The sequence below is a fragment of the Perna viridis genome, chromosome 4 (genome assembly GCF_037379345.1).
Source record: "Perna viridis isolate PV_CMFRI_1.1 ecotype Kerala chromosome 4, ASM3737934v1, whole genome shotgun sequence".
In the NCBI taxonomy this organism is placed as follows: Eukaryota; Metazoa; Mollusca; class Bivalvia; order Mytilida; family Mytilidae; genus Perna; species Perna viridis.
Window position 1 is genome coordinate 5,920,269 of NC_142448.1, and position 27,079 is coordinate 5,947,347.

At 32.2% G+C, this 27,079-nt stretch overlaps 3 protein-coding genes and 1 long non-coding RNA gene across 4 annotated transcripts; 1 reads left to right on the forward strand and 3 right to left on the reverse strand.

Annotated features, from left to right (window-relative positions):
* Nucleotides 1–1,182: 1,182 nt before the first annotated feature.
* Nucleotides 1,183–9,692, reverse strand: LOC148618631 (small ribosomal subunit protein mS34-like). The gene is made up of 2 exons (XM_088577718.1): nt 9,466–9,692; nt 1,183–3,383 (listed from the first exon to the last, which is right to left on the reverse strand). The coding sequence occupies exons 1-2, from the start codon at nt 9,655–9,657 to the stop codon at nt 3,069–3,071; spliced, it is 507 nt and encodes a 168-aa protein (XP_088433844.1). The 5' UTR covers nt 9,658–9,692; the 3' UTR covers nt 1,183–3,068.
* Nucleotides 9,693–11,019: 1,327 nt separating this feature from the next.
* Nucleotides 11,020–22,219, forward strand: LOC148618632 (carbonyl reductase [NADPH] 2-like). The gene is made up of 7 exons (XM_088577723.1): nt 11,020–11,071; nt 16,578–16,675; nt 17,147–17,301; nt 18,973–19,015; nt 20,129–20,293; nt 20,571–20,679; nt 21,816–22,219. Exons 1-7 carry the CDS (start codon nt 11,020–11,022, stop codon nt 21,917–21,919), a joined length of 726 nt encoding a protein of 241 aa, XP_088433849.1. The 3' UTR covers nt 21,920–22,219.
* LOC148618633 (uncharacterized) lies at nt 13,815–14,789 on the reverse strand. Its single transcript, XR_015921405.1, has 2 exons — nt 14,707–14,789; nt 13,815–14,165 (listed from the first exon to the last, which is right to left on the reverse strand). It is a non-coding gene; the product is annotated as an uncharacterized LOC148618633 (long non-coding RNA).
* LOC148618634 (uncharacterized) lies at nt 20,714–25,840 on the reverse strand. Its single transcript, XM_088577719.1, has 4 exons — nt 25,562–25,840; nt 25,034–25,096; nt 24,681–24,785; nt 20,714–23,478 (listed from the first exon to the last, which is right to left on the reverse strand). Exons 1-4 carry the CDS (start codon nt 25,815–25,817, stop codon nt 23,405–23,407), a joined length of 498 nt encoding a protein of 165 aa, XP_088433845.1. The 5' UTR covers nt 25,818–25,840; the 3' UTR covers nt 20,714–23,404.
* Between the last annotated feature and the right edge of the window lie 1,239 nt (nt 25,841–27,079).

A 27,079-nucleotide genomic window follows, 5' to 3' on the forward strand; every position in this document is an offset into this window, starting at 1 on the left:
GACGTAAACTGTAACAAGCTTTATTGATAATAAAGAGAGAAGAAAAAAAAGTTCAAGATATACATACATTAAAACTAATGCCAAAGTCTTATATCATTTCAGTAATTATGTCTGGTGCAGGAAATATTAGCCATTCACTTTTAAGGCCCTGGACATCGTTTCACAAAGCTTGCGTACGACTTGCGTGCATTTAAGTCCCATTAGTTAGTTAAGGATTTACGTGTATGTAAGTTTTTCGAATGTTTTATGAAACCATGCCCTGGAATACCTACAGCTCAATTATCATAACACATGGCCTTGGCGAAATAGCCAAATAGAATGATTGTTACAAAAAGCAATATCACCAGACCACAGACCGACACTATTCCTGAGAAATGCATTATCGAAATTCCTTTGCTATCATCAATAAGCAAATTTTTTAATATTTTATTCGTCATCTTTCGGCTTATGATGTCACGAGGCAGTAACCGTAATAGAAAAAAACACGATACAGTGGGTTATACAATAGGATGGTGTCGGGAATTATGCTACCTTTTTTAAAATTGACAAATTGGAGCCCTTTCTTTATGAAATTTTGTTGATCTAGATTACTGCTCCTTTTTTGTAACTATTTGAATCCGCCAATGTCTGCAGACAACTCATCCAATCGGTACTCATCCCGGGTAATCATTATTCCTCCTTATATTTCAATTTCTATGATTGATGACTATTTATAACCTTGATCGTAAAGTTTTCATTTCTATCTTAACATCTAACAGTTTATCATGCGTCTAAAAATACAGCATTTGTAGGTAACTTAAATATATCCACAGTTACAACAGGTACTGAAAAGAGGTTAGAGTACAACTATTTTTTAATTGGGCCAATCAAATTAATCAGCATATTCAGTTCACACAGTAAAAGTGGTCTATTGAATTTGTTTATTGGTGTAAGAAATACTGAATTCAATTTGATACATTAGATATACCTATAAAGTGGACCTTACTATCTGTACTTGAACCTTAATGGGGTATGCTAATTGTACTATTTTACTGCCGTAGTGTAAGATAATTGCAGGTGCTAACATGATTTACTAATCTAAAGGCTCTGGTGACTGCTGTACCGATGCTGATCTTCGATCTAAATTAATAATAAACGAACAAATGGCTTGGGTCAACTTTCCCGGTATTTTGTTCATTTAAATGATGATGATGAACTTTATTCTCATAAACTATATATTGCACAGTTGAAGAGAAACATATATACATGTACAATAATGTATATCAATTATATGCATGCGTGAAAAATACAATATTTAATAAATTTAGAAGATTAACCAGGAGGACTGACTTTCATATTTATCAACTTTAAAAATCTGCTTAATTTTTCTAAAACTATAATATTTTTTGTGTTGAACAGATTATCAAACTTAAAAATATTAGGATTTTTCCAACAATACTCAGAAAGTAATTTTTTTCTATCTAAAGAAAAAATATTTGCAAGGTAGAATGTAATGGAATTCATCACCGATGTCACTCGAGTCTCTCATTCCTTGCAACACCCTGCCACCTTTCCCCTCTCCATTGGCAAACAGTGACTACAGCATCTAAATTTGCACAGAGTAAATAACAAATTATCTGGTAATAATTCAAGATATTTTTCAAATTGAACATTTTTTTTGTATATTCTTTCACAAAGACATTTTGGCGATCCGTTTATCTGAGAAAAAGACCATTGAATAACTCCAACATGGCTAAACAGATTAAAATGGGAATTGACCACGGATAGATCTCATTATGCCAAACACTTTTATCCTTCGTTAGAATTTGGTTAAACCAAACTGAATTGGAAATACACTGTGTATGTGAAAAACTACTGTCTGACCCCAGTGCTAAACTTTTAATAAGGCGGCCATGTTTTCGACAGATCAAAAATCCCCACATCAGTTCTATGCAGGATACCCAAAAGAACATTCATTCCAAGTTTTGTTCAAATTGGTCATGTAGTGTCAGAGATGAAGATTTTTGAAAGAAATAACATTAAAAATAGCAAAAAAAAAACGTTGAAAAAGGGCAATAACTCCAACATGGCTTGACAGATTAAAATGAAAATTTCACCACAGATAGATCTCTTCATGCTGAACACTTTTAATCTTATGTCAAAATTTGGCTTAACCTAATGGTTTTGGAGATATATGCAAAAAACTACTGTCTGACACCTATGTTTTGTTTTAAATAATGACGGTCATATTTTTTGAAGGATAAAAAAAACCCACATCAGTTCTATGCAGGATACATGTACCCCAAGAAATATTCATATCAAGTGTGGTTTCAATTGGTCTAGTGGTGTCAGAGGTGAGTAGTTTTGAAAAATTGTTAATGTCAACGATGAAGACAATAAATTGTATCTCACACATAGCCTTCGGTCAGGTGAGCTAAATAGGAGACTAGAAAAAAAGTACAGTCATGTTAGATCATTCACATATTCTAGACATTTTAAACCCTATCAAGATACTCTGTTCCCAGACTAATATATTTTTAAGATATATATACATGTAAATGCAATTTGCATCTACATGTACTTACTACTGAAAAAAAAACATTCATGCACCTGTTCAAAAATCTGTGTTAAATAAAATTTAACTTAATACAACTAATGTTTGAATGTAGAAAACAAATTAAAAGAACGGCTTAACAAAAACATTAGACACAAAGGCAGGAACAAAGGCCATGTTTTAAGTAGCAGTCCATTAATAATTTCAGAAAAACAAGACTGGACTGAATCAAATTGCACCTATATACTTTACTAATTTTCTGGGGTGAATAAAACATGAAGTACATTCAATGAAGCCTTTTTTTACATCTTTATCCAGTATTGTATGCTAGTTACAATTTCCATTCATACCACAAAATTAGATTTATAAATGTACTTAAACAGGTTCAAATGTCACACTTTATTGTAAAAATTACTGTTTCTTTTCACAAATAACTTGTTTTAAATTGTTTCTAAATATAAATATCATGACTGTTTTAGCTGCATGTCTTTTTTTTATACCTGTCTCAGGATTATAGGGTATACCTTCCACACCTTCATGTGCATTCTTTTTTATCTGACTCAGGATTATAGGGTATACCTTCAACATCTTCAGGCACATTCATTTTTAACAGCGGTGGTTCTGGATAGTTATTTCTTTGTTGAAGCACAGCTCCCATCAAAGAAGGAAATTTAACAAGTTTTGTCACAATTTGCTTGTCTTCAAACACTTCATTTATTTCACAGAACTTGTCTTCCTCTTCTTTTGGAATAAGTTTCCAGTCACTACAGTGTCCTCCTTCAATTTTAACAACACCAAAATTTTTTCCTCTGAATATTTGTTCCCCCCAAACATCTCCTTTCCTTAAATTCTGCAACAGAAAAAGCAAATACATGTAGTACCAATGCAAGTATTCAACTTTTCCAATCCTTTTTTTTTTTTTTTTTAAGTATTACACAAACTAAATATAAATAAAAAGTTCTGCAGGGTGTAGCATGATATGACCATAGAGGTTGAACTTAGAACAGTTAGGTCAATTGTGGACAAAACATTCAGCTCAATACAGATCTGAATTGGACAGTGATTAAATGTTAGACACACCATACATGTACATTTCATGGTTTTTTGCCAAAAAAAACATGGTCAAAGAATTTAAATATTTGATATTGCACATGTAACAGTTATGTTTCAATTGGAAGAATATGTATACAGCATTAAACTCCACATATGTTAAAACCTCTGAAATATTTTTTTCTTAAAATTGAAACCATATAGACTGACCTAAAAAAAGGGCAAAAAATAAATTAAAAAAACCCTAAAATTCATTTGTAACGGAAGATTATCAAGGGAAACAAGATTTTAGCAAAAATCAAAAGAATCTTATCCAAGCATAAAGACCAAAAATGGAAAACAGACAAACACAACAAAGAATATGAAATAACCAAAATAACAGGTACAAAAAGAACCAAAAAACAAAAGCAAATGAACAACTCAGACAACTAGACAAAAGCAATAATTTTGTTTAAAATAAAACAAGTTCACTTCAATTCATAAAGTTCTTTATTCATATTGAGGTCAGTTGGGGTCAACAGGCATAAGATTAGAGATATAGCAATGGGAGTCAAGGGAACAGATACTTGAATCATATTACTACAAAGAATAATTAAATGATACATACAGAATTTTTCAGATACTTTCAAGTTAGGAGATGCATTTTCACATATAAAAGTTCTTGTAGCCTTCAAACCTGATATCCTCTCATTGAGTATTATAAAACTACGAATCAGTTTCCACCAGATTCGACATAAGGGTGATTATGAAACTTGTATATTAAACACAATTAAATTAATTGGTCAAGAAATAAACATTCTCAACAAATATTCAAGATGATGTTTGTTTTCGTCTCTTTTTCCCCACAATTCAAAAACAGGGAGTTCGGTAATAATCCCCCAAAACAGTTCTGACCTTCCTTTTGAGGTATGGAACTGCGTGATAAAATAACAGTGTCCATTTACTTTTACTCAATTTGAAAAAATGTTAATTATTTGGCCCTTGTCATTTAAAAAAAAATAATAATACAGGATAAGTTCTCATAACAGTAATATATAAGAATTTAACCATTAATCTTAAAAGCACTGAGAGCATGATTTCAGTCTGAAGGAAGTTAACCAGTAGTATTAAATGAGGGTTTTTACTAGATTTGTATCTTTAGCAAAAACAAAAAAGTTTATCTTTTTATATCAAACATCTTCAAGCTTGGTCAAGTTATACAGAAATCCTAGCTGATGTAAAACTATAAAAAGCATGATTTTTTTTAAATATCAATATAAGTTACACCTGCTTAATATTGATATGTGTAACTGTTGTTAACAAGTGACTCCCAGGAGCCTGAATCACTCATCTGGCTAAATTTTGCCTTTCCAGGGCAATAAATTTAACAAGAAGTTGTCCAAAAATTTTGACTCAAGCAGACTGGTAGGACTTATCATAAGGATCATTTCAGCTGCTGTAAGTTTCTTTCTATCTATCATAGTTATCAAGATATTGCCTGAAAACTGTAAAAAAAACCCTCAATTTTTACCTTTAAAGGGCACCAACTCTTACAAGGAGTCATCTGACAACTTTTATCCCTGGAGATTTATATAGGCCTTATGGATCATTTCAGCGATTGAATGAATTTGGCTAAACCTAAGTTGGTTTTGGAGATATAATATGCAAAAAACCAATGTCTGAGTCCAATGATCTATTTTTATTAATGACAGCCATGTCTTTTGACGAATCAAAAATCTCCACATCAGTTCTATACAGGATACCCCAAGGAACATTCATACCAAGTTTGGTTTTAATCAATCAAGTAGTGTCAGAGAAAATGATTTTTTGAAAGAATTAACATTAAACATAGCAAAAAAACATTGAAAAAGGGCAGTAACTCCAAGATGGCTTAGGTCTCACTAACCACTTCTGGGTCAAATGGCCACCCCTCTATGTAGTACCAAAAACACACTGAACCTAGACCTATGCATTGTAAGTGCATTATTTGTGTGTATTCTAATTAAAAGTATTCAAAATAAAGCTGAGAATGTGTGCTTTAAAACCATATATGTAATTTACTATAAAAGTGTTTGAATATGGTTTACACATGTGAGTAATTTGCCTCCATGCAGTCATTTAGCAGAAAAGGTAAAAATGTGGATTTTTAGTATTGTTTATTCAAGCAAATTTTGTGAAGAATTTCTACAATCATCGTACCATTAGCATAATGATTTTGAAAGCCTTAATTTCCTAGCTTTGCAATGGTAAGCAACTTTAAGATGTCATTTGTCCTGGGAATTCACAGTGAAACTTTGAAAATTACTTTTTTAACATGTAAAGTAATGGAATAGTTAGAAGTGGTTAATCTTAACAGATTAAAATGAAAATTTGACGACAGATAAATCTCATCATGGTGAACCCTTTTACACATGTCAAAATTTGGCTAAACCTTATGGTTTAGGAGATACATGTATATGTAAAAAACTACTGTCTGACCCCTATGTTTTATTTTTAGCAATATTAGCCAGGTTTTTCAACAAATCAAAATTCATACTGAGTGGGATTCCAATTGGTCCAGTAGTGTCAGAGGAGAAGATTTTTGAATGAAATAATATTGAAATAACAAAAAACCTTGAAAAAGGGAAAGAACTCCAACATGGCTTAATAGATTAAAACAAAATTTTAACCACAGACAGATCTCATCATGCTGAACACTTTTATCCACGTTATAGTTTGGCTTAACCTTATAGTTTTGGAGACACTTGCGAAAAACTACTGTCTGACCCCGAGGTCCTATTTTTAGTAACAGCAGCCATGTTTTTCGACAAATCAAAAATCCCCACATCAATTCTATGCAGGATACCCCAAGGAACAATCATACTAAGTTTGGTTCCAATTGGTCAAGTTGTGTGAGAGAAGAAGAGTTTTGAAAAATTGTTAACGACACAGACGCCAAGTGATGGCAATAGCTCACTTGGCCTTTCGCCAGGTGAGCTAAAATTGGAAGTGGTGTCCTCTTTGTTTCAAATATAGTCATAAGGGAACAAGTGACTAACTTATAATCAACTGAATCATGCAGGAATCAGAATTATCCTGTCTCATGTCTCATATCATCAAATGTACATTTGTATACAGTAGGGTTGGTGTAATTGATAAAATTTTCTGCAGTAATGATGTGTAATCAGTAATCATGCCTTTTTATGATTACTTGTTAGTATAATGTATTTGATTACAGCTGTCAAAAATTGAGTAACCATAATTACATCATGATTACTGCTGGGTTTTCCCTAAGTAGCAACTGAAGGCCAAATGGCATGGTTCAAGCCCACTTTGGCCTGTTCAAACTGAGTTTTTTTACAACTGTATGCAACATTATTAAGTTTTGACCTGTTCATAGCTATTTTTGGCTAGTTCCAGTAAAAATTAGGGAAAACCCTGTTAGTACTAAGTCAATAATTATTTAGTCAATGACTACAATATGATTATTAATATTCCTTCTGAGTATGTTTTTTTGGTGAATATACATGTTGATTTTCCTACTTAGGAATCAATTATTAATCTTAACCTCAGGGATCTCTACATTATGATTTTTTTTTCATAGACATGATACTTTGAGCTATTTTGTTCATCATTTTACAATGCAAAAATCTTATTTTAGACTTGAATAGTATTTCATACAAAATTGTATACTTGATAATTGATTGTCCTTAAATTTTTCTTTTCTTTAAAAAGTAGACCTAACCACCCTATATACTATACTGGGTTAACCCAATTCCAGTGCTAAAAATATTCATTCTTCGAAAAGAATTCCGAAACAAAAGTTGATGGATATTTATCTATCAATATCAAATAATTATCATGAATGCTGACCTCCTTTAGGAATAAATGAATGACATGGGTCATCGGCCTCCATTATTGTTTTTGTTTAGCCTAGTCCAGGTGTAAAGGTGAAATTCTTTGTCATGCATGTATTAATTATCATCTGATTTGGATCAAGGAATGCCTCCAATATAGCAGACAATTAATCACTTCCGTTTTTTTTATTGTACACTACACTAAATGACATTTGTTTCTCTAACACTCAAGTCCGACCGGAGTGAAACTTGGTGGTACACTGACATTTTGAGTGTTTACCACCCAGATTCCACCTAGCAAACACCGACTGTTTGTATATTGCAATAGTCGTAAAATTCAATGAGGCATAACAGGGAATTCATTGTAAAATACGATGTATATTGTGTTTTTGTTTCTCAGGTAATTAGGAGCACTCCAGTCAAGATAAAAAAAAAATTAGTCATGTCATTAAAAATTCTGCAGCATCTTTTTTTTATATTTAGTACATGTTTATCATTTGTTTATATGTTGTTTTTTTATTTACAGCTACGTCCAATGAGTGGGAGATATGTAGAAATATTACTTCATATTTTTACCAAGTAATAATGCAATCTTTTGATATTTTAATATTGCACTTGTAAATTGATAATTACTATTCATAAATATAAATAAATCACTTTGAAAGGATTGATTTTTGTAGTTTGGTTCGAGTGACAGACTTGTAAAAACAGTCTGGTGATGCTATTAGTTTCTGATAAATTTAATAATTGCATGACTTTTCTAGAAATAAAATAAACTAATTACAGGTCCCAAGATAATGTGTACATGAGAATTGTAAAGTAGCCCTTAATCAGGATTGGAACATTGTCAGTAATAATTACATAAGTTACAAGACGTTGTCCAAACAAGGACTAGATGGGGTCCTCAGCTGGTCGTTTTCGGCAGCTAAAATGCTTCAAGTTAATTCTGAGAAATTTCTTATTTAATGTACGTTTCAAATACATACTACATATATCTTTATTTTAATTATAAGTTTTGTTAAATGGTTTCAAACTTTCATTGATGCCGACCGATGTTTACTCCTGTATAAAAATAATCCCTTGACAAACCTCGCACAAATATACATTGTAATTGTCTATTTTTAGAAATTTATTTACAATGGTGATGTGTGTCTGGTAATCACATGGATTGCAATTAATTATAATTACTCAATACACCACAGTCATGAAGTATGTATCAACGAAAAATATCTTTTTTTTTTATGATTTTCACGTTATATATCTGTCAATCTTTAATACCATGTGCTAATTGCCTCAACCACTGTTTTATTGTACTGACGCCTTGGATTAAAGCTGGACAAATCAATTAGTATTGATTTCCGCGATTGGATTAAGAATTTTCAGATGTCCTCCGGACTCCCTTGTTGTGATTTTCTGGGGTCCCAAATGAATTCTGGAGGTCAGTGACCTGCGAGCTCGAGTACTAACGTTCATATTGTCAGTGAAGATCAATGAGATAAACTTCACCGTGCTGGATGATTTTTCACCCAGGTCGGTGGTCCTCTGTACACAATTAACAACAGGAATATACAATGTCCCAGCTGGGTGGGTGCAACACTCACATTTCACTGTAAAAAATCTGACTGCCACAGTGTTTCACTGACTAACACAGATTAAAAACTCTGACTTGAGTGTTAAAGAAACACAAAACACTGAGTGTAGTGTAGATTGAAAATCAATATTGAAATATGAATTTAGTTTTGACTTTAGGGTACACAAGTGAAATGTACTGTAAATCACAATGGTTAACTTAAAAATATAAAAAAATATATACCATATATGGAATGTTGAGCTGATCTGAATATGTTAGTGAACACTTCTTGATAAAAAAAATCTAATTTGTGATTGCACCAGTTTGAGGTTACACCAGAAAGAGGTTAAACCACTATATCATCTTAAAAACTGGGGCTTTTGGTCTAATGATTTTGTCTTCTTATAAGTAACAACCTTTTATGATAGGAGTTATATGTGTGTTACATCAGGGAGTGTAAAAGTACAGGTAAATATAAAGGCCTTGGTTACACTCACAGGATCATGGTGAGAAAAGTCTGGCTTCATATCAGTTATTCTGTAAAAACATTTTTCAGGAAACTTGTTTGCCTCTTTAGATCTAACAACTACTCTGCCAATGCCTAAATCTCTCAGATGAGCTGCAAACCAGTACAATGTATTTCCACGAAAGGGACTTTTCCTACCAATATATCTCACTGTTCCCGGCATGATGGATTGCCAACCGGAAGTTGATCTGGGATTATATGAACCGGGAACCAGTTGAAAATTAAAAGAATAAAAGAAAGAAAATCTTGATATCCTCATTCAATAATAATAATAAAATATAAAAATTTTACCACGCCGTCAGGTAGTTTATTGATGAAGCATGCTATATATGAATGTAAATGTTACAACGTTTGATTTAAAAATAGCCGAGGCTGTGAAGAAGAAGAACTGTGTGAATGGGATACTTTATATATTATCATTTGTTGTCCTCTGCAAGTTTACTATCTATGGCGGTTATTGATAATAATATAAAAATCAAAGCGCCGATGGTACTGAACCTCGGAAATCACAATATATTTATGAATATTTTAAAAACTTTTAAAGACGCTCATCAGAATCCGCTGATGGGAATCTGTTCTTTCTGAAAAAGATTAATTAATTACAACTGGATCAGCGCATTCATCACTACTAAACCCACACATACACACAATACTGATAATTCAAAATTTCATATAAATTTCGTTTCCATCTTTTTGTTTCGTTTCATTTCGTTTTTATTTTGTTTCTCAGTGTGTAATCTTGACAACCTTTTTGAGGTTTAAACATAATCACGTGGAATCCATATATGGATATCAAAGGCATTGATAAGATATAGTTCAAACTCCTATATATGTATTTGAATTTTTCTTTGACGATCATATATGGAAAATATATAATTTGTATCGTAAAACGGGCAATGTATTTATACGAAATAATCAATTTGATACATTTTAACATTCATCCGCCAGATTTCTTTCGCGATGGAATTATTTATAAGGCGATTAGCAACCGAATGTCCAGATGGTTATAAGACTCAGAAGTCACGTGACTTCCGAGTAAAAAGAGTGTGTTGCATGACCAAAAATCTTACACATGGTACAATCAATCAAAGTGCATGCTATATTTCAAATCATTCCTATGAAGGATTGCTGAAGTATTAGTGACGAAAATTTGTGAAACCTTTTAAAGCAACCAAATCGTTCCAGCCAATATTACTTTGATGTGTGATCGAGTCGGAGAGCCGGTAACTCACGGTACTGTTACCGTTCCAGTGCCACTGATCCATATTCCCAGTTAAGGTCTACCGCGCTTGAAAAGAACATTTAATAACATTTCTGTTCCGTTGGTATTTTCATTTTGCGTTAATTTTCGTCACAAGTCGAAAAAAATGAAGCTTGCGTACTTAAATCAAATTTAATGTTGGCTATGACATTAACTGCCCAAGGCCAATCTTGTTTATATCTTCAACATGCTATCGTCTGCAGGTAGTGAAGATATTTTACCTAACCTACAAAAAATCCACATTTAGATCTTACAAAAGGTCAAATGGAGGATTTTTTCAAAGGAAAGAAAGCTCTAGTAACGGGAGCAGGGAAAGGTAAGTTAACTTTGAAACTTACCCTGTGTTTCTTTTAAATGGCTTAAAACCACCTCCATAACTGTGCATACATTATGAATTACAAATCGATGATATTTCCTTAACGTGTTTTCTTTGCAATGTCTACCTAGGAATTAATTATATTGTCCAGCTGAAAAATTGATGAACGAGAAAAGTAAAGAAATTTTGATGTTTGTAATGGTCTTAAATTGTAATGGTTTTCAATATGCAATGTATATATTATAAATTTGCTATGGAATCTGAATTCTGATGAAACAGATTTAGTTTTTAATTTGCTTGTTTTTGTTTTTTTGTATTTTTTGTTTCACACCATCAAAATTGAATTAAAAAACAAATTGTAAGATTACTGATTTATTAATGTATTTTCAACTCCTATATGAAAAAAAATGCAGAAATTAGTTGGAAATCGGTTGAATTATATTTTTAAGAGATCTCTACTTTTTGTAAACAATGTGTTGCCATATCATACTCGAAAACGTCACCAACACATACAAAATGACAAAGAAAGTTAAAAGTCGGAAACGTACACAAGGACAAAAAAAAAGTTAAAGTCACAGGGGTATAGTTTTTATAACGAGAGTATGTTTCGTTATGGATTCGCTAGGAATTAAAGCTCATGGAACCTTGAATGGGTTATATGAAGTATGAGGACATGGCCGTAACTAAGGGCTAAAGTTAGAAAAGGCAGGGGCTTGCCGCCGATTTAGGCCACCATGAAAGGGGGTTTCGAGGTTCGAAATTTGTTTCCATTCAACGGAATAAGATTGGACCTTTCCAGGAATTTGGGAACGTAAATTTCTTGAATTGATATAAACGTATTAAAAAAGAAACTATTTGTTTTTTTCTTAGTTTGACATTATTCCATTATTGTTCTATTCTGCTCCGAATGCAAGATGGAACCTCCTCTCGAAATAGGCCTTATTTAGAAATAGATATTTTAATTTGGCATGGGTAATTAATAAATATTTCGATCTTGGTCGTAGCGAGTATAGATATATGGATTGGTCTGAAAAAAACATCCTAGTCCTGCCCCTCAAATTTAAATCAAATGGTCGTCCAACTTAGTTCGCGATCCCTCTGAATTATATGTCCCATTTTTCATAGAATGTTAAAATTTGATGTAAAAGTGAAATAATAAATCATACATGTGATAATGGATATTAAGTTGCAATGTGGATTACACAACTGGAAAATAAATGCTCTCTCTAAGTGGCATCAAAATTCTGACTTTTTCCTGGGTAGAATATAAGAGTAATCAAGGGAACCAAGGTTATAGCGGTAATCAAAAGAATGTAATCCAGGGACAAAAACCAGACATGGAAAACAGACATACACAACAAAGAACATAAAGTAACTAAAATCATACATACAAAGTAACAAAAGTAAATGAGCAACTCGGACTCCACTAAAAACTGGGAGCATGGACCAGGTGCACCGGTAGGGTAAGCGTCCTCTGCTTTTCTAGAAACACCCGCCGAGTTGCTCATAAAAAGTCAAGTCCTGGGTAGACGAAAGAGGAAAGGAGAACTATGACCCGTTGAATAAATCAGTTTTCATGGTGCTGATGGATACACCATAACGATCCACGAGTTCATGATGATGACCATAAAACTTCTGTAGTGATGACTTCAATCTTGTAGCAACATAACCCTGTTCCAGAAGCCTATTTGTTAGAGTTCTAGCGCGATACAAAAAGTCTGCGTAGTTTCGGCAAGCTCTGGCATAACGTATGAGTTGTGATATGTATGAACAAACACCTGTTTTCGTCGACCACCATGAATCCGGAAATGAGACAGAGACTGTGCATTGTGATATTTCATAAATAGGCATTCCAGTTTATTTGAGTTATTCTATTTAAAAAAATATTTTTTTCTGAATTTTGCCGAAATTTTTCGGGGAGACAGTTGCCTCCGTTCCCTCGATGATAGTTACGGTCCTGGAGGAGTAAAAGTGTATAATTAGGAATTAGATTACATAATTACTGAAAGTTTCTGTAAATATATATAATAACAGAAATGTTTATGTATGATTACTGAAATTTTCAGGAATAATACATAATAATGATGAAATTAAAATATCAGGAATTATGTATAATATCTGGCGTGTGTTTGATACGTAAAAACCCAATAAATTGAAATACAAAACGCTGTATTTCATTTCAATAATCTGATGTTGTAGACCTGTTTTTTTTGGGGTTTTTTTTTGTGCACATTTGTCCACTAAGCAGAATAAGGAATAACATATCTTTTCTAAAAGGCTTAGTAATTATACATATTAACTGAAATTTCAGTAACTACACGAAATGACTTATTACACACTTTCAGTGTAAAATATACACTGCATATGGTTTTGCATGTACATTTAGTATTAATAACACTGAGTTACCACTCTATATATATGTATGGAAGGAATTTGCTATTTCAGATACATAAATGTGTCCTTTTGGAGGTATTGAATATCACTCTATCTTATGATGATAAACTTTAATCTCACTCGGAATTCAGTTGTTTTAAAGTTCCTGATCATGTTTTTTATATATATATATTACAAAAAGATAAAAGTGAATAATGGACAAAAATCCCACTTACAGTCATATACTCAACAGAAAACATTCGAAATTCTTCTGAAACAAACTTACAATACCGGTATATGAATGACTTTCATTTTAAATCCATCGATACTTGCATATAGTTAACGCTTCAAAATAAAAAATTCAATAAAATCTTGTATCAAACATTTTTATCAACTTCTAAATAGTTATATACATTTGTAGCCTGAAAAATGTTTCCTTGGACAAAAACTGTATACTATAGTACTTGTTTTGCATCTGTATAAAATATATCCAGAGGCACTGCCAGTATCATTTGGTTTCAGAATCAACATAACGTATATGTACATTCAGAACTTCACAACACTGTCATTAACCTTTCTTTATAATATATAATTAAATTCTGTATTCTTCTTCACAATTTAACAAAACTTAGTTATTTTCATGTGTGTAGTATAAATGTCTTGGTACTAAATAAAATCCTCATCCTTTTAACAGAGAAGCGATTCATCCATTTCTGTCTATCTGTAAATAAGACATTCATTTTGAATTCTTTACAAAAATTATCATTTTTTTTTCATTGTTATATATATGGATTTGTTGATTGAGTGTATGTTGTTACTCGTACACCTATAATCATACAGTAAATCTTACTGTGTAATTCAACGTCTATTGAATCATCTGACGAAAATTTCATCTAACATCACAAGGCTATAAAACATTTTTAAAGAACATTGCATGTACAATGTATTTTAACTTACATGCACTTATGTGTACTATATCAAAATAAAAGGGAGATTATTACAACCTCATTTCTATTTCCTAAACTATTTCTCCACTTATTACGCTAAAGCACAAATGTTGAAAATCAAATTTTACCATTTGGAGAAATAATACTGAGGGAGAATCTTGAGTGATACAAATATATGCACAAATATACCGAAACTTGAAAAATAGTCAACACGTTTGTCAAGTTTAGATTTTGTTCGTGTTTGTACATGTATCTAGGTGTTTTGATTTCACATATATCAAACAGACTTTTTTAACAAAAATAGACATGACTGACCCGTCGTACTTGTAAAACTTTTTAAACTGTTTCCACACAATAATATGCACATAAAGTCATAAAGTGACAGTTTCCTATGTATCGGAAATTAAATAAAAAATGGTTTCAAGTAAACGTTAAGTATTATAATCGATTTTATACTGTAAACATATTAAAAAAGAGTAATATTTACATGTGCAATGTACAAGTATGGAGGTGACTAAACTTGTATTTTTATGTACAATACAAACTTTACTTTATTAGCACAAAGTCATAAACAAGAAATGGTTAAATTAAAATTATAAAGAGTTATCAGTACATGCAGTCTGACATATATATATGTAAAATAACTAAAAATCGTTGGAGCACCTCGGGAGTGTATATTAACGTCCTTGCATGTATACTGTACTTTTACGTGCACATAACCTCTATATGTATAATGTAGAGTCCCCAAAACTTCATGTTACAGTGATGGACAGCTAATGGGACTACCCTAACTTAATAGATTCCTCAATGCCATGTGTTTTACCCCAACAAACTCAGAAAATAGCTTGCCAGACAATCTCTTACACTGCAGAAGTAATATATAGACCATACGTTTAGGCCTAAAAAATTGTTATGTTTCCGGTCACCCTACCGACCCTCCTTCAGACATCCCAATGAAGTTTTTATTCGTGATTATGACAAAAAAAGTCTGCCACCTGTCTTTCAGAAAAAAAGAAGAAAATAAAGTCAAAGATGTTTTTTTAATCCTAGATTGAAAAACAGAGTTAGAAATACTGGTTGTTTTATATATAGAATCGGTTGAAAACACACATGCCGTGAGTGTGCTCTTTGTCGTGGATAATCCCTTTTGGGATTCGGCGCTTGAGATCTCTTTTGTTTTGACCACCATCGTCCAAACAAAAAATATCCCCATAACCGAATCCAAACAGGCATTAGACCATTGACTAAGTCTATTATAAGTTTAGTCTTTGCAGATATGGTTTTCATTGTATTCTGAATTTGGTGTCACTATTACTTATTTTATTTCAAATTTGAATAAAAATAAAAATAAAACCCTATCTATCGGCCCTACAAAATTTTAGAATGATGATCGGAAACATAAAATTATTTTTTCGGACTTGGAGATTTCTCAACAATTTACTGGCATGCACCAATAAGTTGACTTACCTATCTGCCTTGCATGCACTGGAAAGTGTTGCTTTTATCCCAAGATGTATTTTGCTGAGTCAAAGATTCAGCAAATGCTGTAGGCTGTACAATATATAGCGTGAAGATCACAAATTGGATCGCTAGGTCACGGATCAACATTAAATCAAGCGACAATGCATTTAATGAATTTAACGAATGAACGTGGTCAGATGATAACTGATTTCCCAGAATACACCATGACCCACATTCACTAGTATGAATATGCCTGGGATCTGTTTAAACGCTTTGATGCTTTACACCGTCCTTGGGAGACCCTAAATGATAACCAAAGGCGCTAAGAACCCCCCCATTCCGTCATGTATTATAAATACCACATATGAGTGCAAACCGGGTCTAACCGTATTGAGTAAGCAAGTATAGGAACAGTCAGTTGATGGTTAGCGTCATTCATATCGTTCAGTTGATTGGCTAACACTGAATAACGAAATATTTTGGAGAACTTCAAAGTGGTTTATATACAAAAAGACAGTCAAATTTTCTGCTAGAAGCAACGATGTCCTAGCTTTATAATGCACGAAATGAAGGATGTTACGGATATAAGTGCTATCTTTTTCAACTTTGTTGTTACAGTGTTATTTAAACAGTGCTATTCTAAAATATATGACAGCGCAACTTGACTCTAAACCTAAAATACTTAAAAAAAGAATCATTTTGTTAACTTATAAAAATTGTTTTAGGAATAGGACGTGCCATTACTAAAAGACTAGACGAATATGGCACCCAAACCTATGCATTGAGCAGAACACAGGAAGATCTAGACAGTCTGAAATCTGAGGTGGTATATTTTATTACTTTTTTTGGTGGGGAGGGTGCTATACTCCGAATTATTTCATATGTGCACATAGCACACAATTCTAATATTTGTATCAATGTTGCGGAATCGTCACATGATTTATGTTTCGATGTATGAGGGAAACTAGGAGAACTCGTAATTGGTGTGAAACAAATAATGAAGAAATACAATACAAAAAGAACAGACAACATTCAACAAATGCATACGATTTGAAAAAAAAAGTTTCAGGAGAAGATAAACACCTTTAAGAAAAACAAAAATGCTTGTTTGACATACAATATCGACCAGTTCAATTGTTTTACAATGACATAACGCACTTTCCCTTTCCTGTGCAAAAGTAAACTGAGTGCTTTCTTAATTGACAACATAAAAGAAATACACTTTACTTCATCATTTTTGGTTGCAGTGTACAAACAATATTTAATGTATGTTTTGAAGACCTATGTGTTGCAGGTGCCGAACATTAATATTATAAATGTAGACTTACAAGACTGGGATAAAACGCGTGAAGCTGTGAGTCTGATAGGACCTATAGATCTCCTAGTTAACAATGCTGGTGTTGGCCAACTTACCATGTTTTTAGAGACCTCGAAGCAGGATCTAGATATGTAGGTTGAAATTTAAAACGATAAATAACTGTCATAATGAGACACTGCATTAAAGTACCCAAAAATAGAGCAATAATATTTTACCAATGTGATCATTAAACCAGAAATTGAATATATCGAAGTTGCCATGATTATGATGATCGGTTACCATTTTGTAGATTTCAACATTTTCAAAATTGAAAATAGATTCTTTTCTTCGGACGCTTTTCTCTTGCTTGTCATATCTTCGCATACTTTTTCTTATTTGATTGAATCACACAATTCGAAGTATTTTTCAATTAATTTCACTCGTCGACAGAATAACATACAGCATTATGGCCATAAAACATACCATTTTAACCAAATGTTTACTATCAATTATAATAAAAAATATTTCATGCCTGAACCCTACCCAGAGACTCAAATCTTGAATAATCCATAAATTTACTATTTGTGATACGCTTCACTGTCATTAATAATCGTGGATCGTCAAGCATTTGGAAGTGTTATGGGTTATTTAAGGGCTGACATAGATGCCCACGATTCAGAACTTTTTAACATAAACTGAAAACCCGTGTTAAGAAAACGTATATGATACAAACCTAAAGAGTCACAACAATACATTGAAAAACAATAAAACAATAAAAGTCAGACAAAACAGTTTTGGCAAGGCAGTAAAATATCTCTGGTAGCTATTTTCTATGAATTTGTAAAACTGCAGACTAAATGCTCTTGACAATGGATGTTCAACAAAAGTCACAAACTAATGTAAAATTTTGCTAATTAATACCAGTTGCTAATTAGTAATCTTACGTTTTCATGTTCGATGAAATTATAGGAAACCATAAAGAACAGTCTTATTGACAACGTGTAACTTCAGTTTGCTTTTGAAGAGAATTTTCATATTGAAACAAAATCAAAACAAAACAAATAAACTGGAATTAAAAAAAAATATGACGAAATCTATCGCGATTTTCATTAAGTCACTGTGGTAATTTTCGCTGTGGCTTCTTTATAAAAGAGTAATCAAGGGAACCAAGGTTCTAGCGGTAATCAAAAGAATGTAATCCAGGAACAAAGACCAGACATGAAAAACATACATACACAGCAAATAACATAACGTAACTAAAGTGTGACTCGCCTTAAGAGAGTATGTCGAGGCGCTATATTATAAGACCTAGACTCTAACTGGATTTTACTCAATTTCAAGGTGACAGATGTCGCTAGCGAAGCAGGCCATATTTACACTTCTGGGGTACCTGATGTAACTTCTGGGGTTCCTGATGTAACTTCTGGGGTACCTGATGTAATGTTCGCTAATATTGCAACTGCTTTAGGTTTTTTGTTTGATGGTTTGTTTTTCTTTTGTATTTTATTCTATTTGCTACGTTTTGTTTGTATATCGTGCCCGCTTCTTGTTTTCATGTTTTGGCCATATACTTGGATTTTCATTTTTCTGTATTGTCCTATTTTCGACACTTAGGTAATTTGTTTTCGCCTATATTTAGGACAACCAAGATGTACCATTTAAAATATATTGTCTTTTGTTAAATGCAAATGATAGGTAGGCTTTTGATGTGTCTATAGTTTTGTTTTTCTCTAGTTCTTCTGATAGTACATTTTTTGAATTGGACAAAGCATCATGTATCTTCAGAATATACTGACTCAATTATATCTCCCTTCAATTTTCAGGATATTCGATATCAATTTCAAGGCAGCGTTTAACATTGGACAGGTAAGTAGTGAACAATATATTTTAATAATGTAATGTTATTTTGAATGGATTTCTCAAGCAAATTCCATGTGACAAATGCTTTAAACTACTACCAAATGTTCTATTCTTCAACAACAATAGTGGCTAGTTAAATTGTTTTTCTCGGTATATAAATTAATTTGAGATAAATACTGAATCTGATTGGTTAAAATAATTTTGTTATATCTCAATGGATAAAAAATATTGACACGCCCCTATTCTCTGGACTTTACCTTAATTTTAACCTGCAGATGACTATATATCAGCATGATTCTACATATGTCAGCTCACAATCCTCAGAATGGCATGTGGGGTTAGCCGACTTGCAGTGCAATACTGGTCACTGGAAGTGAAGTGTCTATAAATAGCATGGGAAATCCCAGTGTTTTCACAAGATAGGGGTATATTTAGAAATCATTATGGAGATTAGGCTTCACATCACAAGAAGCAAAATGCACGTATAAAATGTACAGAAATGTTTTTCCTTTCAGAAACTGTTTCAATTTTTTAAATGAGATGAGAACTTTTTTCACAGCACTATGAGGAACAGGGGTAATTTCTGCGTAGGACTATTTTTGCGTACGTTCCAAATGCTCATTGGTTGAATTGGTGGTCTGTAACCTAAATTCAGAGCTACTTTTCTCATGTTTAAAGATAAATTTATAAGAATTGGCTATAATAATTTTTTTCTATTGAAAAATAACATAAATTTTCCATGTGCATATTTGTTTATTGCACTTCGCGCAATAAACAATATGCACATGGAAAATTTATGTTATTTTTCAATAGACAAAATTTTTACCATAGCCAATTATTAAATAGAAAAAAAACAACAAAATTAGACTGTTCAGATTATCATCGACGAAATATAATAGGCTTGTGTTTAAAAAAAATGTAGAAATACCGAAATACAGTAGACAATTGGCAGCTATATTGGAAACAATGTGCCCCATTTCAAGATGTCTACACTTAGTAGATCTACTGAATAGAATGGGGTTGTTAAGAGTATTATTGAGAATGGCCCATTTGAACGGTTAGGGTTGGTACAGATTGAAGTGAAGATATCACTGGGTTAATTTCAGTTATATTGTTCAGGTGGTGGCAAAGAGTATGGTGGAGAAAGGAATTCATGGATCTATAGTGAATATGTCCAGTATGATGTCAACCCGAGCATTTCCAGGTGGATCTGTGTATAGCACTACTAAAGCAGCTATAGATATGTTGACAAGATGTATGTCGTTAGAACTTGGTCCATATAATGTAAGTACAATACATTATTTTACGTAATGAAGCTATTTGTTAAAGTCATCGCTTTTCACTAACAGAACTTATGATGTTCGATTGAAAATTTGAAAATATTAAATACCATTTCAAAGGTAACCTTAACGCGGTGTAAAGAAGTTTGGTTTGCTACCCTTTTACTTTTTGGAGAATTTGTTTTTGTCTGATTAAATTCGGATTTCGTCGCATATTACCCTCATAAGACGCGATAAAATTTACATTGATACGAAAATCATTTTGTTTATTCCTTTTGAAGATACGAGTAAATTCAGTTAATCCGACTGTTGTTTGGACCAGTATGACGATTCCCTATGCCGAATATTTTAAAGAGACCCTAGAACAAACACCAATGAAGAAGTTCCCAGGTAATATAGATTTTAAAGTCTTTTAAACTAATAATAATAATGTATTCTTTATTTACCTTTGTTTATTATAATTATAATAAATTCTTTATATCCATAATTCAAAGACAAGACTTTAAAAATTCTTTGTTTGAATAACATAGACAAATAAAAAAAATGTAAAACTAAGCAGCCTGTTTCTAATATCGGCAAAAAATACAGAAGCGTAACAGTGCATCAAATTAAAAAAATACATGCCTAAACATAAGACACGAAAAAAAAAAGACGATCAATATACATACTAAAGTTAACCAATAAAATAGATTATACAAAAAATGAAGAAAAAAAAACAAAACTGTAGATAAGGGAAACAAGAGGTTAGACAAGAAAAACTAAAGAAATAGCAATATTTACTCCCACACAAAACGGAAGTGACATAAATTGCTCCGGAAGAAGAATCATGTCCTGCTTTGTCAGCGGCAGTCGTTATATAAGTGAGCATAATAATCCAAACGATTACTCGTAGGTTTCCATTTTGCAGAAAAAAATAACCATACGTAGTTTTAATGCGAAAAATACTTTGTTAAGATGTAGTGAGCTTTTAAACTTGATACTAGATACAGTTATAAAACGAACTTCATATAACAGAAATAAAGACAATAAATAACAGAGGCATGAAGAAAACACAAAATTAAGAGAAAAAATATAAACAATACCAACATGCAATTACCTTCAGAAAAGAATACTACGTAAAACATATAATTCAGGGTAGCATTAAACAGGTGATTAATGCATGTAAAAAATCCACAAATTTCACTTATTTTCTCATTCAAAAAGTTACCTATCACATGACCTCTCTAAGTTCGATTTTTGTTTGTTGAAATTTATATGAATTGTACATGAAATTAGAATTTACTACGAATTGTTCTTGAATTGGTTCATTTCCTCCAAGATACAGACAATACAGATGTATATACGGAAGGATTAAAGTTATGTAAAATATGGTGTATGCAGTCGCAAAAATGGGTTTATCTACACCATGAATCCTTCCTACCATTGGCAGTGTCTGTATATAGATTGGTACTTGTGAAGTCATTAACAGAATAAGTGTAGATTGTACATGTAGATGAATAAACTAGTATTTATAATTTTTTATGCAGAAATAGATGATGTTGTTAACTTGGTTGTGTATCTACTGAGCGACAAGAGTGCCATAATTAGTGGAGAGACAATTAAGATAGATGGAGCACTTTGTGTTCATTAATGGTGATTCCGAAAACACATAACCTTGGCATACAGGTTTTGAATTTGAACACTTTACTGTTCTAATATTGTGTGAACTAGTATTGTTATAGCCTATGAATAATGACGTAAATAGGTTGGTTTTGTATTTAGTTATTGCTAAATGTCTTCAATTACTGGATTGTTTGTACTCCGTTTTTATCATATTACATGGAGAAATTACAAAATGGTCCGTGTTTTTTGTGCATTAAATTTTCCCGTTTTTTATTAATTGTGTAAAGTGTATAATTTTTTTTACAATAACATCAATGAAAATTCCCCTTTTTGCATGACTAAAATGACTTTTTTTATTAGTAACCATGACTTTCTACTGATAATCAAACAGCTTCAGCATAGAAAATAAAGTACTTTTTACTCGGATGATTAACTCTTAAACTTGAAATACATCACACGAGACTTGTGATGAAGTCATTTCATTTTTTTTGTGCATGTCAATGAACCATCACAACACGAGTTACACTAAATTTGGATCTTTTGTATTTGCATTTAGTTGGGATATCGGTGAAATATTTAAAGTTTAAAAGAGAATTGCGCATTAATTTGAAGATAGCATTTCCGTCCGTGAAGTTATTCTGCTGGAAGCCCTTTTGTCATTCTTATACTTACAATACTCGAAGCCACTGACGTGACTTCCGAGTAAAAAAAAAAAGTCCGCATAAAAAATCAATATCAAGGAAAAAACCTAAAAGATGGAAACCAGGTTAATGGTCCTGACTTGGCAAAAGTCCGATGGGACTTGTTAGTTATAAATAATGACATATAGTGTTTAAGTATACTCAAAGAATGAAAGAGTAAAATACTGTAGTTTTAAGAAAAGGTAGTTATGCCAAAGGTGCAAAATACCAACGAATAATTTTTACAAAAATATAAAAAAAAATACCGAAGCGTCAATAAAGACAATTCAGATACACATTACCTTATCGTAAAAACTGGAAACCAAGATAATCTGCATACACATTTTAGTGAACAGAAAATAGAGAGCATATAAAAACTACAGATAAGGAAAACAAGGCATAACTTAAAATGCACATGTAATACTTACTCGCACAAAAAATCGGAAGTGGCATCAGGTGCTCCTGAAGGGTAAACATTTCCCGCTCCGCCAGTAGCATTTGTTATTTTGCAAGTGACTATAACCCGGTAAGAACTTTGATACGATTTCCAGAAGAAACAGGAAAAACGGGAAATCTTACCTATACAAGGTTTTGGAGAAGTAAATTTTCATTAAGATTGAAACTTTTTCTTTCAGTTTATTTTTAATTTATTCCAAAAGTCTTAAACATTTTACGTACTTGTACTTGAATAGTCAAATTAAATTATCATCCTCTTAGTAAGAACAACATACAATACAATTTCTCTTCAAAGGCAACGAAAGAAATATTGAAAGACTACATAATCTCAAACTCAAACAATAATATCAAATTGGCAAAATCGAAAGTGACTGTTTTTATCCACGTTGCTGCAACGCGTGTGTTTGTGGTGAGTTTTGGCTGTCCGTGGGATGCTGGATTCGTGAAGGACCTTGAGAACAAATAAATGTACACAGTTTAATCATTTATATATAATAAACAACTCCGTGATGTTCCCTGCACTTAAGATTAAGTTTAAATGAGAAAGGAAGATATACATATATAAATAAAGTATGTGATATTTGTTTCTGTGTTTGTTTGTTTGTTTTTGTTTTTGTTTTTGTTTCTTTGAGCGGCTTGTTCAATAAAGAGAATGGGTTGTTTTGTTTTGTCAACGAATTTTGTTACTGTGTAAACATTTTTTCAGAAGGATCTCTCTCGAGATGTATAAATATCAATGAGACACAGACAGCCTTTCTATAACCATGGCAAAACCATGAAAACTTAGGAATGTATGTATACACCATTCAAACTTGATACAGTTTTGGGATATGACAAAAACTTCTGGTACTTTTAAAGAGATGCATTCCATTTCACTTAAGTTATCATCCAGGAATAAGAAAAATAACGTTATTCTTACTTTTACTGGGCTCAAGTCACATAAATCAATTATAGTCTTTACTTTTGTCATATGGCACCTTGTAGTAAAATTTGAACGAAATCCATTCACGGTTTCTAAAGTTATTGTCCAGAGATAATGTAAATGCTTGTTTTTTATTACAATTTAGCCCCTACATCCAAACTGGTTCAAGTCCCTATCCTCAAAATAAATCGCAGTCTTCCTTTGGTGGTATGACACTTTGTGATACAATTTCATAGAGATTCATTACCTAAAAGTCAGGGTATTGTCTGGACATAAGAAAAAAAATACTTGTTTCTGACCACTCCTTTTGGTCAATACTTCTTAAAAATGTTCAAGTCACAACCATCCCCATTCAAATCAAGCCCAGTCTGACTATTGTGGTAACAAATATATATATTGTGAATCAATATAATTGGCATGAATATGTGTTTTTTACTGCAGTTATATATCGTTTAATTTATGATATGCTTTTGACATTTATTTTTAACGGTTTGGGCCATGACCCCGAAATCAATTGAAACCTTCCTCTAAAAAATATGAAAGATTAATCAGCTAATTCAATTCATGGCGGAGAAACAAAGTGCCTACGGACGACGACAGCGCCTAACCGTTATATGACCATATTTTTTGTTGCGGTCTTATAAAAATTAAAACATTTAATTCATGATTCTTTACTATTACTTCTAGTTTCAGAATAGGCTCGACTATTTTCACTAGTTAGCATGATATACCTTTTTGAGTTCTCTGGTGATGTCTTGTAACACCCATGATTACTACCAAGACAATTGTAGTAATTAAGAATGCAATCATCGATATGAAGTACACAGTAATACTTCCTGAAAAAGGGAGACATGTTACATAATATGGTTCGGTACTCTTGAAAGAAGTCTGTTTAACTTATTCAGGAAAAAAAAAATAAAAAAAATAAAAAAAATAAAAAAACTTAAAAAAACAGCAATACTTCATTAAACTAGTCTTTCAATCTTTTAAAACAGTCTTGGCAAGAGTAGGATCGAACAAAGAAGTATTAGATACCATAAAGAAAGAAAGAAATGCATGATATATTAAATAGGAATTCTCCTACCTTTTCCCCAATCCAATGGGTGTGTTGTGGGCTGTGGACACTGTTCATTTCGTTCTTTTGCATCTGAATGAAAAACAAATAGAACAATAGAGAAATGGAATAGTACTTTATAGTTTCACCTATAGTTTCACACGCATACAGATTATTTATGTGTGACTCAGGTACCAAGATCACAGCAACGGTTTCTGGATCTATTAGCACCAAATGGCATGTTGACTGCTGTTGAAGAAGAGTAATAACTATAATGGGAAGAATCATACTATTTTACATTGTCAATTTTGTTTGTTTGCTTTGTTTTCATCTTTAAAACTGAAAAAACTAAGGCTTTAAAATAATGTTAATGATACTTTTCATAACACTTCAAACTAAACATGTATTGTTTTCTGTTAATAGATTCTGTTATCTTCAAATGAAAAAAACTGACAAGTTAAAGACGAATTAAGAGGTAAAGCAAACTTTGCAAATACCGTTACAGTATTAAACATACAAGATATACATTTTTGACGTTTAGCTACATTAGCGTTTTACCTTTGCACAATGGTTTACATTGCTCTGGTATTTCATCACTTTGGCATACTGTGTCTAGATCACAGTCACTGCAACGAAGACTATCTTTATCACTCTGGTCACAGTATTGTCCAGGAAATGTACATATATCTAAGCCACATGGGAACGTAAATCTGATATTCTGTATGCTATATGTATTAATTTGTGTTATAACAAATGCCACCAATAAAATGTTTCCTGCATGTCCCATGTTATAATGCGCGTTGCGTATGTGCATATTAATAAATCTATTTTTTATCACATGACAATGACACTTGAAGATAAACTGAATTGGTTATATGGGTAGATATGTATATACATATTTAGAACTATATCAGTGATGTACCAGTCACTTATGTAACTATTATTAAAGTGTACCTAATAGACTTAATAGACATCACGGCAATGATCAAAAGTCCAAAGAAAGTCAAGACAAAGACAACCGAAACATACAAAAACACACATCGCTCCCCCCCCAAAAAAACAAAACAAACAAAAACAAAAACAAAAACAAAAACTACACGTTTATCGAAAGTATCCAATAAAACCAAAAATGATAAAGGTGCTTGTTTTATGGTGATTTTTTTTGTTACCTAATTCTAATTTTGTCAATTTTTGTCTCTCCGTGTTATAGAGTAAGTAAGTCTCGTTCTAGTTTCATTTTCTTTACCGATGTAGATTTTCGATGTAGAACGTATTGAAATCCGAAGACCGATCTGCATTTTATTGTTTACTTCCGTGTCCTCGAAAGGTTGTATAACAATGCAAAATCTTCTATTTTATGTTTTTTCCTTAACACTTTTGTTATATAGAAATATATTTTTTTTATCGGTATTTTTTACACAAAAAGATGTTTTGCTTTTAACCCTTAACTCAACTCTCTCTAACTGACACATCTCCATGATTTTGAATTGTAGACTAGGACTCATTCTCATGAAATCACGGAGTCACATGACAGGACTTACATACCGCGCGTGTTCATATTGCTATTGTTTTTTGGTTTTTCTTTAGTCGTGTGACGGCTGGTTTCCCATGTCTTGAATTTTTATGTGACAGTAATCTTATTTATTTGGTTCGCTACATCTTCTGTTTGATGTGTTCACGTTTAGGCCACATTTTTGAATTTCACCCCACTGCTGAAGCGCTTCGTTTTGTCTTTGGCCGACATTTGACATAGTCTTACTGAATTAAAAAATAAATAGTCATTCCATCCTGTTTACAAGATGAACACGATCTGTTAAATGATCTGTTTTATCATCGATTAGTCTTCTGCAAATAATCGGTGTTTTCAATCGTTATTGCAAAAGAAGGTTATTATGAAAAAAAGTCGTCCAATTAAGAGCTCTCAATAAGATAATTTAACAATTGATATGTAAGTGGTTTTAGCAAAGAAATCAAAATATATTTAAAGCTGCATTAGCTGTCATTTTCGTAATTTTTTGTTTCTGTTGAAATATGCCTTAACTTTGAATCATTTGTACTAAATTATACTTTTCCTGT